At 47.0% G+C, this 22,222-nt stretch overlaps 1 protein-coding gene across 2 annotated transcripts in view; it reads left to right on the forward strand.

Moving 5' to 3' along the window:
* Positions 1-22,222, forward strand: part of LOC147097912 (netrin receptor UNC5D-like) — a 743,147-nt gene that overhangs the window by 671,897 nt on the left and 49,028 nt on the right. For both annotated transcript variants that reach the window (XM_085970980.1, XM_085970983.1), the window contains exon 13: positions 19,272-19,499. In XM_085970980.1, coding sequence (XP_085827106.1) covers positions 19,272-19,499 — 228 coding nt within the window. The remainder of the gene's footprint in view (positions 1-19,271; positions 19,500-22,222) is intronic.

Consider the following 22,222-nt stretch of genomic DNA (forward strand, 5'->3'; position numbering starts at 1 on the left):
GGTCCCGTCTCCTGGAGGCGGGAAAGGCTTTTAATCCTTTTAACTGCCTGTTAACAGGTACCTGTAGTTAGTTAACAGGCAGAAAAAGGGATTAGTGCCATTTTACCTTCACAGGTGAAGGCTTCCCGACCTCGGAGAACCCCGCCGGGTTGGAGGAGACGTGGAGGAGGTCTGCAGCGGTCGGAGGCACCTGGAAGTAAGGTGTAGAGGTGAGTGATGGGTGCAAGTGTGGAGTGGTAAGTATGCAAGGTGAGTGATAAGTTTAAAAAAGGTGTTCACTTACCTTTTTTTTACTTCTACAGCCTTTAGCCGTGCTGGATCAGGAGAGCGGACATCCACCTTGTCAATTTCAGGTAATGGCTGATGGACCCTCCGATCCATCAGACATCTGAAATTTACTTTTTTACAATGTTTTTTCAGTCCTCGCCACAAAAACAAATCAAACTAAAGAGAATGTCAGTGTTTGACAGCTTCACAGAGCTGTCAAACGCTGTCATTTCTTCTTTCAAGAAGTCTTGACAGATAGCACCTCTGACGTTGACATGATCTGTCAGTGACTTCTTCCCTAATTGGCCTGCTGAGCCGGAAGGGCGGGCTTAACAAGCTCAATCAGGGGAAAATCCCTCTGAATGGTCAGGCGAGGAAGGAGGCGGGACATTGACACGACAAGCAGCAGTCCCGCCTTCAAGCCACCTCCATTGACAAAATCCAGCCCATAGAGTAACAAAAGCCAGGAAGTTATGCTAAACCTTTATAAATCATTGGTTAGGCCTCAGCTGGAGTATTGTGTCCAATTCTGGGCACCGCACTCTAGGAAGGATGTCACGGCCTTGGAGAAGGTGCAGAGGAGATTTATCAAAATGGTACCAGGGATGAGGGATTTGTTGTTCTCCTTAGAGCAGTGAAGGTTATGGGGAGATTGAATAGAGGTGTTCAAAATTACGAGGGGTTGTGATAGAGCAGATAAGGAGAAACTGTTTCCAATGGCAGGTGGGTCGGTAACCAAATGACATAGATTTAGGACAATTAGCAAAAAATCAGGGGGGAAAAGCGGAACAATTGTTTTAGGCAGCATGTTGTTGTGATCTGGAATGCACTGCCTGAAAGGGTGGTGGAAGCAGATTAAGTAGTAATTTTCAAAAGGGAATTGGATAAATACTTGAAAAGGAGAAATTTGCAGGGCTCTGGGGAAAAGGGCAAGAGAATGTGATTAATTGGGTAGCTCAGGCACGATGGGCCGAATGGCCTCCTTCTGTGTTGTATCATTCTGGATGCTATATAAATGCAATTCATTGCTGTTGATTCAGGGAAGGTTGCATTGTCTTTCAGTTGAGACATTAAACTGAAGTCCCACCTGGGTTTCAGGTGGCCAATGGAAGGCCTGCTGGAATGGGCTGGGTGGGTAATCTGCATGCTAGCGAGTGGACTGAAGCGTTGCTTCATCTGAACCTATGCAATAAAGCGTAGGAAGCTCCCCTCATATGTGGGCTGATTCGTTAACTCATGAGGCACGAAGCCATGGTGAACATCATGAATGGGCCTTTCTAAACTCTGTTCTTTCTAGGCCCTTGAGGCTCCTGGTCACGTGTATGCTTCAGAGCACTTACATATAAGATAAAGAATCAAAAGCTAAATATGAATATAAGCTGCAGATGTAAACTGTATTAATGCACGGATTGCAGGATGGGTTTCTCTCACTGCACTGTGTATTCTCTGCTAAGGCACCTTGTCCTAAACAATATTCAGTGCAGATAATTCCTCCTGTCCATTTATAAATAAATGCTGCTGATTATACTGTTTCTTTTTCTTATCTGCATTAATTGGCTTTCCAAGTGTGTTTGTGCTCGTGTTGTGCTGTTCAGCACTGGAAAATTGCACGCGCTCATCAAAACTTCATTAGCAGCAGCAGAGACAGCTTCTTAACACCCAGAACCAGTGGTACAATGTGTACCGTCAAAGCCCTGCTCATCATTTTGTCAGTGCTTCCTCTTACAAGTTTCTTTGCCTTACTACTGATTTTTTTCTTTAAGAGTTCTACTGGTCTCTCTGTTAGATGGTGAATGATTCAAGCTCCAACTAGGTTTGCCAACAACTACAACTTGCATTTATATAGCCCCTTTAATGTCCCAGGGCGCTTCACAGGAACATTCACCGAGCCACACACGGGGATCTCAGGGCAGGTGACCAAAAGCTTGGTCAAAGAGGTAGGTTTTATGGAGAGTCTTAAAGGAGGAAAGAGAGAGGCGGAGAGGTTTAGGGAGGGAATTCCAGAGCTCAGGGCCCGGGCAGCTGAAGGCACGGCCACCGATGGTGGAGCGATTAAAATCGGGGATGCGCAAGAGGCCAGAATTGGAGAACCGCAGAGATCTCGGAGGGTTGTAGGTGGCAACATCGGGTGGGATTTGTCTTGAATCATTGAAACTTATAGAAAGAGGCCATTCGGTCCATCGTGTCTGTGCCGGCTCTTTCAAAGAGCTACCCAATCAGTCCCACTCTTCTGCTCTTTCCCCAGAGCCCTGCAAATTTTTCCTTAAATTCTGATGTTTGCTTTGTTCCTGATGAGAATTCATTGGAAACATGAGGAACTAATGCCTCTAGATCATAATGCACTGAAGTGGGAAAAAATGGACTTCTGTTTCCAAATTCAGATATTCAATTGTCCCGTTCACATTTTAGACATTTCTGTTAATCCAAAACTCGGCTGCCCGTCTCCTAACTCGCACCAAGTCCCGTTCATCCATCACCCCTGTGCTCGCTGACCTACATTGGCTCCCGGTCCAGCAACACTTCAATTTTAAAATTGTTTTCAAATCCCTCCGTGGCCATCGCCCCTCCCTATCTCTGTAACCTCCTCCAGCCCAACAACCCTCCGAGATCTCTGCGCTCCTCCAATTCTGGCCTCTTGCACATCCCCGATTTTAATCGCTCCATCATTGGCGGCCGTGCCTTCAGCTGCCTGGGCCCCAAGTTCTGCAATTCTCTCCCTAAACCTCTCCGCCTCTCTCTCCTCCTTTAAGACGCTCCTTAAAACCTACCTCTGTGACCAAGCTTTTGGTCACCTGCCCTAATATCGCCAAATGTGGCTCGGTGTCAAATTTTGTTTGATAATCGCTCCTGTTAAAAGCGCTGTATAAATGCAAGATGTTGTTTGTTGTTAAACTCAGACTCTCTGGTCTAAAACTGGACAGGTGGAAACTCTTCATTCAGCTGGGGCTCGTGGTAGCTGGCATGACATCTAAACATTCTTTCCAAAGCCAGCAGAGGGAGGGCCACGTTATATCCATTAAACTGGCCAACAGGGGAGGCAGGAATAAAAATGACATTGTACGTCTTGCTCTACTTCCAACAGCACAGATGGCGTTGCATTGAGGCAGGACTGCACTGTCAGCGGCGCTGTCCTTCAGAAGAGATGTTGCACCGAAGTACGGTCTAAACTCGTTTTCATTGTGAGAAAGATTAATGGGTAGACGCGAGCACCACACGAGCTGAGTAAATGATGTAGACATAAGCAATCTGTTTGACTTAGACTATGGGTACAGAACCGAAGGACAAATGAACAAGCCTCAAACAAAACCCAAAATGACAATTAATGGTGCTTTGCTTAACTCCCTAAAATAGGAGCTAAATTATTGTATAGGAGAGGGTTACCGGAATACATTGGCCTGAGATAGAATCATAGAATGATGCAGCACAGAAAAGCAATCCAGTTAGTCTCACTCCCCCATTCTGGTATCACAGAATCTTACTGCACAGGAGGAGGCCACTCAGCCCGTCATGCTTTGGGCCGGCTCTTTGAACGAGCTGTCCAATTAGTCCCACTCCCCCCGCCACCCCCCCCCCCCGCCCCGCACATTCCCCACAACCCTGCAAATTTTTCCTTTTCAAGCATTTATCCAATTCCCTTTTGAAAGTTACTGTTGAATCTGCTTCCACCGCCCTTTCAGGCAGCGCGTTCCAAATCCTCACCGCACGTCGCGTAAAAAAGTTTTCCTTCGTGTCGCCTCTGGTTCTTTGGCCAATCCCCCTCAATCTGTGCCCTCTGGTTATTGAGCCTTCAGCCATTGGAAACAGTTTCTCTTTATTTACTCTTATCTAAACCCTTCATGCTTTTAATTAAACACCTCTAGCAAATCTCCGACCCTGTGCTGTGATGGGAGGATATTGCCTGTACCGGGTAATGGGGCATAGTTCAATATTTTGCGTGTGAGGATGGATAAATATTTTGAATTCCCACTGGGGAACTGGGAGAATCTATGCAGAGTTTTTCCTGGTAGAAAGGGTGAGCTTGATGGGCTGAATGGCCTTTTCTTACCCTGTGTTGTCTTGTGTTTCCAAAGTGAAGATGTTGTGTTGAGCCAAAGCCTCCTGGTAGGAGAAGGAAGTAAAAAAGAAAGACTTACATTTCTATAGCGCCTTTCACAACGTCCCGGAGCGCTTTACAGCCAATGAAGTACTTTTTTTGAAGTGTGGTGGCTGTTGTAATGTAGGAAACGCGGCAGCCATTTTGCGCACAGCAAACTCCCACAAACAGCAATGTGACAATGCCCCAGGTAATCTCTTTCGACGTGTTGGTGGAGGGATAAACATTGGACACCGGGGAGAACTCCCTTGTAACTGTTCAAAAATAGTCCCGTGGGATCTCTCGCGTCTACCTGAGAGGCCAGAGGTGGCTGCGATGTCGAAGCAAGGCGAAGAAAGAAAGTTCCGCGTACAACACCGTGTAGCGTTCCAAAGACGCACTGCATTTAACTCAGCGGTGGTTCAAATAATTCATATCCGTGGCGAACATAACAGCCAAACATGGATGAAATAGAGAAATATTATCTTTCAATTTTAATAAGATTCTGCTCACCCGCTGTGCAACTGCGTGTGCTGAGCCTCATCTGTTTGAAATGGATAAGGCACTTCACACGCGTCAGTGATTAAGTAGATTCATTATGCCCTCATGTAAACAATGGCCTGGTACTGTGTAAATGAGGGCTGACTGAAGAATAGATCTGAGTTAATTAAGACAACCTTAATGTGAATTGAATCAGACTTGATATTTAATATTTAAATTAAATTTAATCGCCATTTCTTACCAACATACTTTTTCCACGCAGTTACCGCCCATTTCTTTCCTCGTTACTGTGCATTTGCCTTGTCCTGCTAATAATCTTCCGGTGGCAATTGCTGCACGTGTCAGTGTTACTCCAGTTTTGTTGCAACACTTTGTTGCAACCATCTAGAGCCATTGCCTGTTTCTTTACCTGTCCTATTACCATCTCGTCTCACCTTGACTATCTCTTAATGTCTCTTCTTTCATCCCCTCCCCCATTTCCCAGCCCCCAAACTGCCTTTTGTTTAATTTCCTGCCTTTTCTCAGTCCTGACGAAGGGTTTCGACCTGAAACGTTAACTCTGTTTCTCTCTCCACGGATGTTGCCCTGGCCTGCTGAGTTTTTCCAGCGTTTTCTGTTGTTATTTTGGATTTCCAGCATCCGCAGTATTTTGCTATCGTATTGTCGCAACACTGTCTCTGCGACAAGTCTTCCGCGATTATCTCACTGTCACAAAGGCATTTCAGGTGGTTAGAGTGAGCAATTGGAGGGGACGAATTGCAACGGCACTTCGTTTCTCGCCTGAAGAGTGGGCGAGCGGCAGTCTTAGCGGTGAACTTGTGCACCCATTCCCCCCGCCCCCCCCCCCCCCCCCGGCTGAATCAACTTTCAGGCGGGCTTTTGAATGGGCGCCCGCCACTTTCGCCCCAGGTTAGTTGTGCAAATCTGTGTCCTACGCCCGCTATTGCGACTTTGAAAGAGGAATTGGCGGAGCATGCACAGTGCATGTCCGTCCCACTTCTCTCGAGATCGCTGGAGGCCTCTCCAAAGAGGTAACTTTTTTGGGGGGTGGGTGGTGGGTGCGGGGTTTGTTTTATGGGATTAGGAAGAGCAGGAGTGCACCTTCGGGCCCCACAAAACATCTCACGGGAGGAGGAGGCTCCATGAGAGGTCAGTACCTGTCATAACGTGCTCCCACTTAATGACGTAAGGCGGGACCGCTGTGAAACGAACGTGTGCACCCCCTTGAATGACTCCAATGTTCTCCACCCTGTATACCGGCGCGGGTCGGGCTGTCCTACCCATGACCGGCATCCTAACTACTACTCCCATCCTCAATGATGGTGGAGCCCAGCACGTGAGTGCAAAAGACCAGGTGAAGCGTTTGCAACCATCTTCAGCCAGAAGTGCCGAGTGGATGATCCATATCGGCCTCCTCCTGAGGTCCCCACCATCACAGAAGCCAGTCTTCAGCCAATTCGATTCACTCCGCGGGATATCAAGAAACGGCTGAGCGCACTGGATACAGCAAAGGCTATGGGCCCTGACAACATCCCGTCTATCGTGCTGAAGACTTGTGCTCCAGAACTAGCCGCGCCTCTAGCCAAGCTGTTCCAGTACAGCTACAAAACTGGCATCTATCCGACAATGTGGAAAACTGACCAGGTATGTCCAGTCCACAAAAAGCAGGACAAATCCAATCCGTCTAATTACCGCCCAATCAGTCTACTCTCAATCATCAGCAAAGTGATGGAAGGTGTCATCGACAGTGCTATCAAGCGGCATTTACTCACCAATAACCTGCTCACTGATGCCCAGTTTGGGTTCCGCCAGGGCCACTCGGCTCCCGACCTCATTACAGCCTTGGTCCAAACATGGACAGAGGAGCTGAATTCCAGAGGTGAGGTGAGAGCGACTGCCCTTGACATCAAGGCAGCATTTGACCGAGTGTGGCATCAAGGAGCCCTAGTAAAACTGAAGTCAATGGGAATCAGGGGGAAAACGCTCCACTGGCTGGAGTCATACCTAGCACAAAGGAAGATAGTTGTGGTGGTTGAAGGTCAATCATCACAGCCCCAGTACATCGCTGCAGGAGTTCCTCAGGGCAGTGTCCTAGGCCCAACCATCTTCAGCTGCTTCATCAATGACCTTCCCTCCAACATAAGGTCAGAAATGGGAATGTTCGCTGATGACTGCACAGTGTTCAGTGCCATTCACAACTCCTCAGATAATGAAGCAGTCCATGCCCGCATGCAACAAAACCTGGATGACGTTCAGGCTTGGGCTGATAAGTGGCAGGTAAAATTCGCGCCACAGAAGTGCCAGGCAATGACTATCTCCAACAAGCGAGCTCTAACCACTGCCCCTTGACATTCAATGGTATTACCATCACCGAATCCCCCACCATCAACATCCTGGGGGTCACCATTGACCAGAAACTTAACTGGACCAGCCACATAAATACTGTGGCAACAAGGGCAGGTCAGAGGCTAGGTATTCTGCAGCGAGTATCTCACCTCCTGACTCTCCAAAGCCTTTCTACCATCTACAAGGCACAAGTCAGGAGTGTGATGGAATACTCTCCACTTGCCTGGATGAGTGCAGCTCCAACAACACTCAAGAAGCTCGACATCATCCAGGACAAAGCAGCCCGCTTGATTGGCACCCCTGCCACCACCTTAAACATTCACTCCCTCCACCACCGGTGTACCGTGGCTGCAGTGTGCACCATCTACAAGATGCACTGCAGCAACTCGCCAAGGCTTCTTCGGCAGCACCTCCCAAACCCGCGACCTCTACCACCTAGAAGGAAATACCGAAGCATACGGTCTCGTACCAACAGGTTTCGAAACAGCTTCTACCCCCAGGCCATAAGACTCATGAACGATTAATTTATTATTATTTATTACTGTTGTTTTATTTATTATTACTGTCTTTCTATTAGTATTTCTATTAGTATTTTTATCATTGTTAGGCCATATTTATTCCAATGTTGGGAGGACTCGTAAAAATCAACATTTCATTGTGCAGTACACATGTCTGCTGCATATATGACAAATAAAATTGAATTGAATTGAATTGAATTGAATTGAAGTTACACACCATCCTGACTTGGAAATATATCACCGATCCTTCATCGTCGCTGGGTCAAAATCCTGGAACTCCCTCCCTAACAGCACTGTGGGAGCACCTTCACCACACGGACTGCAGCGGTTCAAGAAGGCGGCTCACCACCACCTTCTCAAGGGCAATTAGGGATGGGCAATAAATGCTGACCTTGCCAGCGACGCCCACATCCCAGGAACAAATGAAAAGAAAGTAGGCTCTCAGGGTGCACTGGTGCTCACTGGACAGATTATTTGTTGATAAGAAAGGTTGTTTTGTAGTCATCAAAGTCCCTGGCGAGATATTACCGAAACCTCCCAAGAAAAGGTACTTCGAGCCCCCATCATCCTTTCAGATTGTATGAGGAGATCTGTTCAACAAAGAAGATGAAGTTGTGTTGGAAGATGGAAAATATTCATGAAGTTTTGCTGAAAAGCTAAAACGAAAACCATTATTTCTCATCCAGCACTGGAATACAATACCAAAAGTAATATTGCAGCTGTAATGACTATTCACTCGTGAACGGCCTTGGCAGATTGTTAAAACAACAATTGAGCTACTACCAACTGTTGTAAGGATACGTTCATTTGCTTTGTGTTTATATTTCTACTTGAGCACAAAACCTAAGCTGACACTCCAGCGTCGGATGAGACATTAAACCGAGGTCCTGTCTGCTCTCTCAGGTGGATGTAAAAGATCTCATGGCGCTGTTTCGAAGAAGAGCAGGGGGAGTTATCCCCGGTGTCCTGGGGCCAATATTTATCCCTCAGTCGACATCAACAAAACTGATTATCTGGTCATTGTCACATTGCTGTTTGTGGGAGCTTGCTGTGCGCAAATTGGCTGCCGCGTTTCCTACATTACAACAGTGACTCCACTTCAAAAAGTACTTCATTGGTTGTTTAGCGCTTTGGGACGTCCTGAGGTTGTGAAAGGAGCTGTAAGGAGTCTGTGACTCCCCACTTCCCCAGTCTTCCATCAGTGGCATAGCCTTTCATCAGCAGACCACGACACTTTGGAACTCACTTCCTAAACCCTTTCACCTTGCTAACTATCTCCCCACCTTCAGAATCCTTCTCGAAACCTAACTCTTTGACCACTCCTCCGCTCTCCTCTGCTAACTTCTGTTGTGTATGTACCTTTAAGAGAATAACTGGTCTCAGACTGCAGTACCGGCAGTGACCACCCCTGTATAAAAGGCGCTAGAGAGCCTCGGTTTGTTAGTTACGTTATTGCCTTCCACCAGTAAAGATCTGTTTGTTTTCACTCCTGCTAGTCCGTGTCTCAATCATTCACGGACTTAACACTGGCGACGAGTAAGAAACGTACTTACCTGCAACTCGGCAGCAGCTCCGACGACGTTGTTGAAGGTCGGAGCCAGAAGAAAGAAAAAAAAAAGAGTCCATTGAAACTCGAGAAACGGGCGTCGACCGTCAACCATCGGGTTAAAAACTTGCAGGAGCGACTTTCCAGAGCCAGGCTGGGTTCCTCGGTCCGTGGTTTCCCAGCTAATCGGGCTGGTGGCAGGTAGTGCTCTGATCCTTCCTGGGCTGCGGCGGGCTGAAGCTCGATCGGGTGGCCTTTCAACGGGGCCGGGCAGCGAGTCGGGAAGCAAAGAGAGAGAGAGAGGGTGGAGCACACAGGGCGCGGCCGGTGTTTCGAAGCCGGGCAGCGTTCGGACCTAAGAAGAGGGAGGGAAGTGTCCCAGAGGGTCCGCTCCACGACGGGAAAATAATAGAAGAAAAAGAATACGCGCAAGAAACCGTGGAAAGCAGCGCTAACAACAGCGGGGAAGAAGGCAAAGCGCGGGAGGCACCATTTTGTTAAATCGGGGAAGAAGGCAAAGCGCGGGAGGCGCCATTTTAGATTTGCAAGATGCCGAAGACTGGCTGTATCACTGCTTTTGATAATACATTAGAGGACTGGACCACGTATGTGGAAAGAGTCGAGGTATATTTCGAGGCAAACGAAATAGCGGAGGGGAAAAAGGCATCGATATTGCTAAACTTAATGGGCACTAGAACGTACGGCCTATTGCGGGACCTGATTACTTCAGCCAAACCGAAGGCGAAGAGTTTTAACGAAATTGTTGCTGTCCTACAGGAACACTTAAACCCTGCACTGCTGTTGATAGCAGAAAGATTTAAATTCCACAGGAGAACTCAGCACAAAGATGAGAGCAATGCTGAGTATCTTACGGAACTACGCAAATTCTCAAAGCACTGCCAGTTCGGAGCAGGACTGGCAGATACCCTACGGGACAAATTTGTCTGTGGACTCCTGAGTGAAGGAACACAGAAGAAGTTACTCTCAGAAAAAGAGCTGACGCTAGATAAGGCTTTCAGCGTGGCAGTATCGTATGAAGCAGCAGCCAGGGGAGCTGCAGAAATTCAACAAAAACCACAGGAATACGGCACCCACGAAATGACACGGGGATTTGCAAAATGTTATCGCTGCGGCAGAACAAACCATGACCAGAAGGACTGCTGGTCCAAAGACAAAATATGCAGACAATGCGGGAAGATTGGACACATTGCACGAGTTTGTAGGTCTGGGAAGAAGACCAGCGACAACAAAAAGGCTACTAAGGAACCGTACAAGAAAGTACAAAAGATGACGGACAGTAGTTCCGAAGACCAGATGAGCGATAGTGAATCCGGAAACAGGAGACTAAGCTGTCTCAAACTTCACAATGTAATCGCAAAAGAGGATCACCGAACCATTTGGGTCACTCTCACGATAGCAGGGTCCCAAGTTAAAATGGAATTGGATACAGGATCAGAGCTAACCGTCATGAATTGACGAGACTACGAGCGGCTATTTTCACACATACCCTTGAGAGAGACATCCATCGTCCTGATGACGTATACGGGGCAAAAAGTATACCCCAGAGGAAAAATAAGGGTGCCTGTCGAATACAATGGCAAGAAAATACGGAAATTGTATCTCTACATACTGCCAAATGGTGGACCACCGTTATTGGGACGGGAATGGATCAGGAAGATAAACTTAGATTGGCATTCCATTCATGCAATGACGGTGGACGGTAAAAAAGATGAAGACGTCACTCCTGGATGATTGTCAACAATCTTAGCTAACGCCAAAGAGGTATTTCAACAAGAACTGGGCACGCTTAAAGGCGTAACCGCCTCGTTAAAAATAGAAGAGAATGCAGTTCCCAAGTTTTTCAAAGCGAGACCGGTACCATATGCAATTCACCCAGCCGTCGAGGCAGAGCTGGAGAATCTGGAGAAGGCGGGCGTGTTGTCTAAGGTCGACTGGAGCGATTGGGCGACACCCATCGTTCCTGTCATGAAGAAAACGTTAAGCAATAAGTCCAGAGAGCCAAGGAAGATTCGCATCTGTGGGGATTTCAAGGTGACGGTGAACCCTGTCCTTCACACAGTACAATATCCTCTTCCAAGGATAGAAGACATCTTCGCCTCACTGTCTGGAGGGAAGCGTTTTACAAAAATTGACCTAGCACAAGCATATTTGCAGATGGAGGTTGAAGAGTCCTCTAGGAAGTATCTCACGATAAACACTCACAAAGGTCTTTACCAGTATCATCGATTGGTATTCGGAGTAGCATCGGCTCTGGCGATATGGCAAAGAGCGATGGAACAAGTCCTGCAAGGGATTCCGGGGACTCAGTGTTACTTGGACGACATCCTTGTAACAGGTGAAGATGACAGTGAACACCTTAACAACCTAGAACAGGTGCTCACTAGACTACGGGAACATGGGCTGCGAGCCAACCGCCCCAAGTGCGAATTTTTTAAGAAACAGATATCGTATTGTGGCCACGTGATTGATGAAGAGGGGTTACATAAGTCCCCTGACAAAATTGAAGCGGTTGTTAAGGCCCCAGCGCCTGAAAATGTGTCGCAACTGAGGTCATTCCTCGGGTTGGTGAATTACTATCATAAGTTTTTGCCGAATTTGTCGACAATTCTGCACCCACTGAACGCCCTGCTACGAACGGGGGTAGCATGGAAATGGAGCGATGATTGTAAACGTGCTTTTCAGAAGAGTAAGGACTTAATCACTTCAAAGGAAGTATTGGCTCACTACAACCCAGCACTGCCAATCAGGCTGGCGTGTGATGCGTCTCCCTACGGCATTGGGGCGGTACTGTCACATAAATTCCTTGATGGTTTGGAGAGGTCAATAGCTTTTGCGTCACACTCGTTAACTTCTGCCGAGCGTAACTACGCCCAGATTGACAGAGAGGCCCTCAGCCTAGTGTGGGGGGTGAAGAAGTTCAATCACTATCTGCACGGTCAAAAATTTACTCTACTAACCGATCATCAACCTCTTGTCTCCATTTTCAACTCTCAGAAGGGCGTACCGATAATGACAGAACAACAGCTGCAGAGATGGTCCCTTTCCCTAGGGGCACACCAATATGACATTGAGTACAAAGGAACTAAACAGCATGGAAATGCTGATGGATTGTCACGTCTACCGTTGCCAACGGTGGAAGAAGAAAACCTTGCAGTGGATCCAATGGAGTTATTCCACTCGACCATAGTCGAATGTCTCCCTGTGACGAATGCAAACATAGAAAAGGAAACACGGAATGACCCGACACTATCACGGGTCTATGATTTAATGGTGAAGGGATGGCCAGCACATGGCAAACATGCCAGCATTCTCGCCGAGAAGAGAACAGCTGTCAGTGTGCAGAGGAACCTTGATGTGTGGATCCAGAGCAGTAATTCCACCTAAGTTGACGGATAGAGTGCTCAATGAGCTTCATGAGGGTCATCTGGGTGGGGTAAAAATGAAGAGCTTAGCCAGAGCGTTTGTGTGGTGGCCGGGAATCGCTAGAGAAATCGAAGAGATGACCAAGAGCTGTGCAGGATGCCAGAAGGTCCAAAACGCCCCACCACAAGCTCCTCTGCATCCATGGGAGTGGCCCTCATCTCCATGGCAAAGGGTGCACATTGATTTTGCTGGTCCCTTCATGGACTCGATGTTTTTAATTGCGGTGGATGCACATTCAAAGTGGCCAGAGGTACTAAAAATGTCCTCAACCACCACGGAAAAAACTATCACAGTTTTACGAACCATATTCGCCAGGAATGGGCTGCCTGAACAGATTTGCTCTGACAATGGACCACAGTTTGTGTCTGAAGAGTTCCGGAGGTTCTTAAAGAACAATGGTGTTAAGCATTACACATCTGCCCCATATCATCCAGCCACTAATGGATTGGCCGAGAGGTTTGTCCAAACATTCAAGAAGGCTATCAAGGCAATGTGTAATGAAGATATACCCCTACAACACAAGGTGGACAACTTCTTGTTTGCCTACCGGAATGCGACACATGCGGTTACCAACCAAACTCCAGCCATGATGTTCTTCAATCGAAGACTACGATGCCGCTTGGATTTGGTTAAGCCAAACGTCCGAAGAGATGTGGAGAACAGGCAGTTTCAGAATATGAATGAAAGGCCGACCAGGAGTTTTAAGATAGGTCAACCAGTTTTGGCCCGGGACTACCGCACTGAGAAATGGCAGCCAGGAACGATTTGTACACGACAAGGACCTCTCATGTATACCGTGGACATTGGGGAGAGCATTGTAAGATGCCATGCTGACCAGATTCTAGAGTCACTGGAAAACGTCAACCCCACACCACGATCTGATACACCTGGTAATGAAATCGACGTTCCAATTGCAGCTACCGCAGAACCGGTAATATTGGAAGCAGATGAACCAAACAACGACATTGATTCCGACTCAACATTGCCAGAAGAACCTGATACCCCAAAGAGGCATTATCCAGACAGAATCAGGAAGCCTCCTCAAAGACTGAACTTATAATTGCTTAAACTTAACCAATGTATCTAGCAACCGTAATTGTGATTGTAATTCGTTATCCTTCAGTTGTTAAATGAATGTTATGTACTGTTTATCTAAAAGGGGAGGAATTGTTGTGTATGTACCTTTAAGAGAATAATGGTGGCATAGTGGTTAGCACTGTTGCCTCACAGCGCCAGGGACCCGGGTTCGAATCCGGCCTCAGGTGACTGTCTGTGTGGAGTTTGCACATTCTCCCCGTGTTTGCGTGGGTTTCCTCCGGGTGCTCCGGTTTCCTCCCACAGTCCAAAGATGTGCGGGTTAGGTTGATTGGCTATGATAAATTGACCCTTAGTGTTAGGGGGATTAAATACGTGGGGTTACGGGGATAGGGTGGGATATGTGTTGGTGTAGGGGTTACGGGGATCGGGTGGGATATGTGTCGGTGTAGGGGTTACAGGGATCGGGTGGGATATGTGTCGGTGCAGGCTCGATGGGCCGAAATGGCCTCTATCTGCACTGTGGGGTTTCTGTGATTCTGTGATTCTGTGAACTGGTCTCAGACTGCAGTACCGGCAGTGACCACCCCTGTATAAAAGGCGCTAGAGAGCCTCTGTTTGTTAGTTTCGTTACTGCCTTCCACCAGTAAAGATCTGTTTGTTTTCACTCCTGCTAGTCCGTGTCTCAATCATTCATGGACTTAACAACTTCTGCCCTGCTAAATGCTCAGTATCACGAAAAGTATCCTGGGACATTTTGTTACGTGAAAGAACTGTTGGTACCAAAGTTCAGTTTTAAAAGTACAGGAAACTTTCGATTTACCGGCACCTAAATAACCGGAAATCTTGGTTAACCGGCAAAATTCAGCAGTAGGTTTTACTTCATATTGTACTTGCCTTCCTCCATCTGTTGCTGTGCAAGGGTGTGGCTGCAGCTGTTGCTAAGCTACAGAGACGCTTGGAACTTGTGGCCATTGTTCTGCACTTGTTGCTAAGCAACAGGGTTTGTTGCTTTATACGGAGCTCTCAGCTCCGTATCTTTTACTATAGCGTTCGGTTATCCGGAATTTTTGATGAACCGGCACCACGTCGGTCCCGTCCGTGCCGGATAAAAAAAAAGTTTCCTGTATTGGAGACGGAGGGGGCGATCCGATCGTGGTGTTTTAAGTGTTAAAAGGATTTGATAGGGTAGATACAGAGAAACTATTTCCTTGGGTGGGGCAATCAAGAACAAGGGGACACAATCTCGCAATTAACGCTGAGCGATTCAGGAACGAAATCAGGAATCGTATCTTCACGCAATGATGTGTGGATCTCTCTCCCTCAGAAGGCTGTTAGATGCTGGGGAACAGTTGGAGCGTTCAAGACTGAGAGCGATAGATTTTGGTTAGGTGAGGGTACCAAGGGATATGGAGCAAAGGCGGGTAAGTGGAGTTGAGGTGCAGATCAACCATGATCGAATTGAATGGCGGAGCAGGCTCGAGGGGCTGAATGGCCTCCTCCTGTTCCTATGCTACTGAAAGACTAAATTACAAGTTAAATTTGCTGATTGGTGACCTCTGGCAGGAGTCGAGCAGCCATTTCCCACTGGAAAGAGCCCCTTCACTATCTTCAATATGGGCTTTATGCCTGCATAGTTAGTTCTGAGTAAGAGTTGAATTTGGCGTGTAAATGGATCCTGCACGCAAATGGGGAGCTTTTTGATTCATCTCAATCTTCGGGATTCGGTACCACCCAATGCTGCTTCTGCCGTTCAGATCAAGTGATGAAGGAACGCTGCATACAGTAGACAGCCACGGAGGTTGATGGAATCGAGGTGCAAGCAATGAAGGCAGCTTGGTTTGATCTTGCCGAAGTTCCTCTGGAGTGTATCCACGTGATGCTCCCGACACATGAGGGAGGGTAATGTCAACTTTTTGGTCCTGGGGTACAGGAAACTTTTTTTTATCCGGCACGGACGGGACCGACGCGGTGCCGGTTCATCAAAAATTCCAGATAACCGAAAGCTATAGTAAAAGATACGGAGAGCTGACAGCTCCGTATGAAGCAACAAACCCTGTTGCTTAGCAACAACTGCAGAACAATGGCCACAAGTTCCAAGTGTCTCTGTAGCTTAGCAACAGCTGCACCACACCCTTGCACAGCAACAGATGGAGGAACGCAAGTACAATATGAAGTAAAACCTACTCCTGAATTTTGCCGGTTAACCGAGATTTCTGGTTATTTAGGTGCCAGTAAATCGAAAGTTTCCTGTAATAGGGGCAATTTTGGATCAGCTGCCCGTTGTACACCCTCCCCGATTCTCACCGGGTCGGGTGTATCCGATATCGGCCATCTTACACTATCGGTAAAAGTTCAAATTAGCCTCCGTATCGTGTGAAGGAGCTTTACTAAAATTTTGGCCCGAAAATTTGCGACCCCCTGTGCCATGTTGTTTGCGGTGATTGGAGATTCTACCCCATTGTCTTGAAACATGGTGAAATTGTAAGCTAACCTCCGCATCGAAATTCTTGATGAACATATAATGCGTACAGTGGGAGAGCATATGTAAATCCTTATATGGGAGCCAGACACATTCTTAAGCATAGTAGCAAATGTCTGTCTGATGCACATACTTTATTTAATAATAAAACCGGCAAACTTCCTCAGTCAGCACCACCTTCTCAAGGGCAATTAGGAATGGACAATAAATACTGGCCTTGCCAGTGACGCCCACATCCCATGAACGAATAATGCCTTGCAACATTACCACTGGTTGAAGGTATTTAATGGCCCAGAAATACGGGTCGGGGGCTTCCCGCGGGTGCAAGCCCCCGACCTGCACTTACCTAGCACGCCAGCCGTTGAGCTGTGGGCCCGCGTGGGATTCCGATCCTGGGCCTGCTCCAATTCCCAGCACGCAGTGCTTGCGTATCCCAGGGGCGCAGTTAGTTCGACGCGTCCTCTGGGATCCCGTGGGCCATGGAGAGCCAATCATAGCAGGGAATCTCTATTCATAGATTTGACAGGAAGACCTGTCAAATCTATGAATAAAGTTTGGCCCCAAAATATAACTAAAACTTCAAGTAAATGTTTTAAAAAACATCACATTTTTAAAGTAACTATAAATTACATAAAATAACTATTTTAAACAATAATTTAAATTTTTGAAAAAATTAATTAGTTTTTAACGGGGCTAAAAATAAACTTACCTTTCTTTAAAGTATTTAAAAATAATAAACCTGTGGAAAAAATGTTTTAATTTTACTTAATTCACCACTTACCTTGTTAAAAGCAGGCCTTGCGACTGCTTTTTAAAAGCGTAGCTGCTGGAGACTTACCCTCCCGGAGAAACCTGGAAAAAAAACGGAAGTTCCAGGCGCACGCGCTGCCTCTCCGGCGCACGCATTCGACCTGTGAACCCCTTCCTTTAAGGGAACGGAAGTTCCGGTTTCCCGCGCATGCGCAGTGCATGCACGAAACCGGCACTTTCGTTGGGCCCTACGCATGAATACCCAGCGTGTACTCACCCGTGGGGACCCGAATTTCTGGCTGCGTACAGTGGGAGCGCATATGTTAAATCCTTATATGGGAGCCAGACACATTCTCAAGATTAGCAGCAAATGTCTGTCTGATGCACATACCTCATTTAATGATAAAACCGGCAAACTTCCTCAGTCAGCACCACCTTCTCAAGGGCAATTAGGAATGGACAATAAATACTGGCCTTGCCAGTGACGCCCACACCCCATGAACGAATAAGAAAAAAAACTCCTAATTACATACAACTATGCCCTAGGCGCTTGCCTTGCAACATTACCACTGGTTGAAGGTATTTAATATCTGCCTTTCCTGGCCTCACCCGGAAAAAAAATTCAAAGTTTCCTGGGCCATTTTCCGAGCATTCTCTTTAAGGGTGTGGGCCCGTATTTTCCGATCGGAGGTTTCCCGCGTGCGGGGGCCTCCGATCGGGAAAAAAATCTACGGACTTACCTGAGGGCTCCCGAGGTGCGTATACGTCCGCTCCTGGGCCTCTCCAACTGGAAATGCACAGAGGCCCACGTATCACGGAGGCGCAGGCGGTTCGCAAGTGTCCCTGGGATCACGTGGGCCATGGGGAGCCAATAGGAGAAGGGAATCTCCCTTCATACACTTGACAGATAGACCTGTCAAATATATGAATGGAGATCAATGAAAAAACACTCTAAAACATTAAATACATTTTTAAAAAGTCACATTTTTAAAATGAGTTGAAATTACAATAAATTAAATATTTTAAACAAACATTTAATTTTTTGAAAAGAATAATTAAAAATTTTTACGGGGCTAAAAATAAACTCACCTTTTTTTAAAGTACAGGAAACTCTCGATTTACCGGCACCCAAACAACCGGAAATCTTCGTTAACCGGCAAAATTCAGGAGTAGGTTCAGTTAAGCTTTTCTTCATATTAGTGGCCGTTTCTTGATTCTTGGCTGTGTAATCGGGGGTTCCTGCACTTGTTGCTAAGCAACAGGGACGCTTGGTCTGTGGCCGGGATTCTTGCAGCTGTTGCTAAGCAACAGGGAAGCCTGGATTTGTTGCTGTGTACGGAGCTCTCGTACCTTTTAAACTATAACTCTCTGTAATCCGGACTTTTTGATAAACCGGCACCACGCCGGTCCCGTCGGTGCGGGATAATAAAGAGTTTCCTGTATTTTTAAATGACAAATGAGTGAAATTTTTCTTTTAAACTTTTTTTTCCAACTCTTATGCTGGTAAAAGCAGGCCTTACGCAGGCTTTTACCAGGCATAAGATTTCTAAGGGTTTTCTGCGGGCGGAGGTTCTGTAGAAAGCGGAACACCCCCCCCGCCGCCTCCCCGCAGAGGCCCTTCTCCAGGGCAGGTGTCCGATCTGTCAAAAGCTTCGCATGCCTGAAACCGGCCTTTCCGATGTCCCTACAGGTGTGTACACAGCCCGTACCCACCCGTAGGCATCGGAAAATATGGCCCGTGATGAGATCCAAAAGGCGGGCTGAAAATCCAATTGAATTTACCGCGTGCCTAATCGCCCTTATCCCACTGTGGGTGACTCCGCTGTTTAAAAAAAAGCGGTCCTAGGAATTTCACCCGTGTCCCGCAAATATTCAGAAGGGCCGTGTAAGCTTTCAGACTGGGAACCAAAGAAATTCTGACAGTTTAGCTGCACCTTCATGTTTTATTCCATTTAGATGAGACGTACATATTGGGCGATTAAAGATCGAACGAAAGGTCATTAACCTGAAACACTGGGGCTCATTTTAACTGAATTCACCGGGCGGGATATCCACGGGATCAGGCGAAACACCCGTTTTACACCCCGCCCAATATACCTCGCTGTTGACTTCAATTGCCTCCCCGAATCCATCACTTTCCCAATGGGCGGGTTAAAATTGTGGCCGAAACTTGACTCTGTTTCTCTCTCTCCGCAGGCGCTGCCTAAACCGCAGAGCGTTTTCCCTTTTTTTTTTACGATCGATATTGGGTGTGTTATTGCTGGCATTAATTTGCCTCTCAATTGCCAATGTTTTGTCAATCTTCTGCAGGAAGTGATGTTGCTGGAAGACGAGACCACGTCCTGCTACTGCCTGCTGGACACTCATTGCTGTCACATCCTCTTGGACCATCTTGGCACATATGCCCTTGTGGGCGAGGCAGTCACAGAGTGTGCAGAGAAGAGACTGAAGCTCGCTGTCTTTGGCCGTTTGTCCTGCAGCTCCCTGGAGTACAACCTCCGAGTGTATTGCATGGACGACATTCCAAGCACTCTACAGGTATTACGCTAAAGAAAGGGCCTTACTTGACTCCATTCTCCCAGATTTTAGCACAAACTCATTCACCGACTGCCCAGGCAGGTTTACATCTATCTCAGAGCATTCAACGTTCATTTTTTTATTTAGCACAACTACTGAGAGAAACACTGTATACTGTATTCGCTGCTCACGATGTGGTCTCCTCTACATTGGGGAGACCAAACGCAGATTGGGCGACCGCTTTGCGGAACACCTCCGTTCAGTCCGTAAGGGTGACCCCGAGCTTCCGGTCGCCTGTCATTTTAATTCACCGCCCCATTCCCACTCTGACCTCACCGTCCGCGGCCTCTTGCATTGTTCCACGGAAGCTCACCGCAAACTCGAGGAACAGCACCTCATCTTCCGATTAGGCACTTTACAGCCTTCCGGACTCAATATCGAGTTCAACAATTTCAGATCATAACCTCGGCCCTTATTACATTTATACTTATATTTTTTATCCACACCTTTGTTTTGGCCCTTTTTCCCCCCTTTTTTTTTTCTCTCTCCCACACGGCAGCTGTCTCCCATTCTGCCAGCACATTTCACACCTCATCTAGAGCCGTCTTTTGTCTCCACTAGTCCTATCACCATCTCGCCTCGTTTTGAATACCTCTTAATGTCTCTTCACTTCTCTTTTGTTCTCTCCCAGCCCGGCCTTTTAATCTGTTTCATTTCCTGTGCCTTTCCAGTCTCAACAAAGGGTTTCGACCCGAAACGTTGACTCTATTTTCTCTTCACGGATGTTGCCTGGCCTGCTGAGTTTTTCCAGCATTTTCTGTTGTTATTTATTTATAAAGTTTGAATATTTGCATGCTGCAGTCAATTAGAATCTTGTAGCACCGAAGGGGGCCATTCGGCCCATCGTGCCTATGCCGGCTCTTTGAAAGAGCTCCCCAATTAGGTCCACTCCGCTGCTCATTCCCCACACCAATGTTCCCTCTAAAAAATTTTTCTACTGAGTGGGCCACAAACTCCTTTGAGCACGACCTTTTTTCCGAGGACATGTTTTACAACAACAACTTTTACAACAACAACGACAGCGACAACAACCACTTAAAAGCATATATACTGTAATGCCATATTGAAACATATAAGATACTGAGGGGGGGGGGGCTTGACAAGGTAGATGCAGAGAGGATGTTTCCCCTTGTGGGGAAATCTAGAACTCGGGGCATAGTTTCAGAATAAAGGGTCGCCCTTTTAGAACTGAGATGAGGAGGAATTTCTTCTCTCAGAGGGTCATAAATCTGTGGAATTCTCTGCCCCAGAGAGCCATGGAGGCTGGGTCATTAAATACATTTAAGGTGGAGAGAGACAGATTTTTGCAAGATAAGGGAGTGAAGGGTTATGGGGAGCCGGCAGGGAAGTGACTTTGAGCCCAAGATCAGTCATGGTCTTATTGAATGGCGGAGCAGGCTCGAGGGGCCAAGTGGCCTATTCCTGCTCCTATTTCTTATGTTCTTATAACTAACCTCCACCAGTCTGTACCGCTTCCTCTTCAATTTATACTCATTCCACCTCATAACCTTCCTTACAGTACACAAAGCTGACGTAAACACCTTATATATAATAACTGCGTCTTTCTGATTTTTCTTCACCAACTTTCAAAGTGGATTTGTGTCGGTAATAATGGGAAAGAAATTAAATAAATCAAAATCACACATATCCGGGAGAGGGATTTTTGCAAGATAAGGGAGTGAAGGGTTATGGGGAGCGGGTGGGGAAGTGGCTTTGAGCCCAAGATCGGCCATGATCTTATTGAATGGCGGAGCAGGCTCGAGGGGCCAAGTGGCCTCTTCCTGCTCCTATTTCTTATGTTCTTATGCCACCCTACTGTCTCAAATCATGAGACAAGCGGACAATCTCCTAAAAATCATGAAATCATCTGCTCTTTTTTGCTTTGCAAACCTCATCCATGGCTTTATTTAAGCTCTAACAGGTCACTGCTCTTACAGAAACTATATTACACGTGTCTCGTGTTAGAATTTTCTCTGTCAGATGTCCCATCAAAGTTAATCATAACATCTAGGGGTCATTGCCCGATTAGGATATGCTAATATAGGAGATTAGTCGGGACATTAGTCTTTGGCCCCCTACCACAAGCTCTGTTCCCTGGACATTGATTCCTGGCCAATATCTCAGACTGCTCGCAACCTCTGCGTGGCAATTGACCTTGAACTGATTTCCAACCCCAGATCTTCTCCATCACCAAGGCCGCCTACTTCCACCTCCATAATACTTCCACTTCCTAAGGAGGCTGAAGGGATGTAACCTGTCACCCCTGATCCTCTCTAACTTTTACCGCTGCACAATAGAGAGCATCCTGACGAACTGTATCACAGTATGGTATGGCAGCTGTAGCTACTATGACCGGAAAGCCCTGCAGCGGGTAGTCAAAACTGCCCAACGCATTACCGGCACCCGGCTACCGACCATAGAGCACATATACCATAAACGCTGTTTACGGAGGTCACAGTCCATCATCAAAGACCCTACCCACCCCAGCCACAGTCTGTTCGCCCTCCTGCCATCTGGGAGACGCTACAGATGCATTCGCACCCGTACGACCAGATTTAGGAACAGCTTCTTTCCCAGGGCTGTCATCCTACTGAACTCCACAAATAAACTCTAAAGCCTGCACATCTGCCAATGCACTTTATTATGGTTATATTTATGTTAATATACTACAAGCCAAATGTATG

The sequence above is a fragment of the Somniosus microcephalus genome, chromosome 30 (genome assembly GCF_052327205.1).
Source record: "Somniosus microcephalus isolate GS21.2 chromosome 30, FLI_Smic_1.0, whole genome shotgun sequence".
Taxonomy (NCBI): Eukaryota; Metazoa; Chordata; class Chondrichthyes; order Squaliformes; family Somniosidae; genus Somniosus; species Somniosus microcephalus.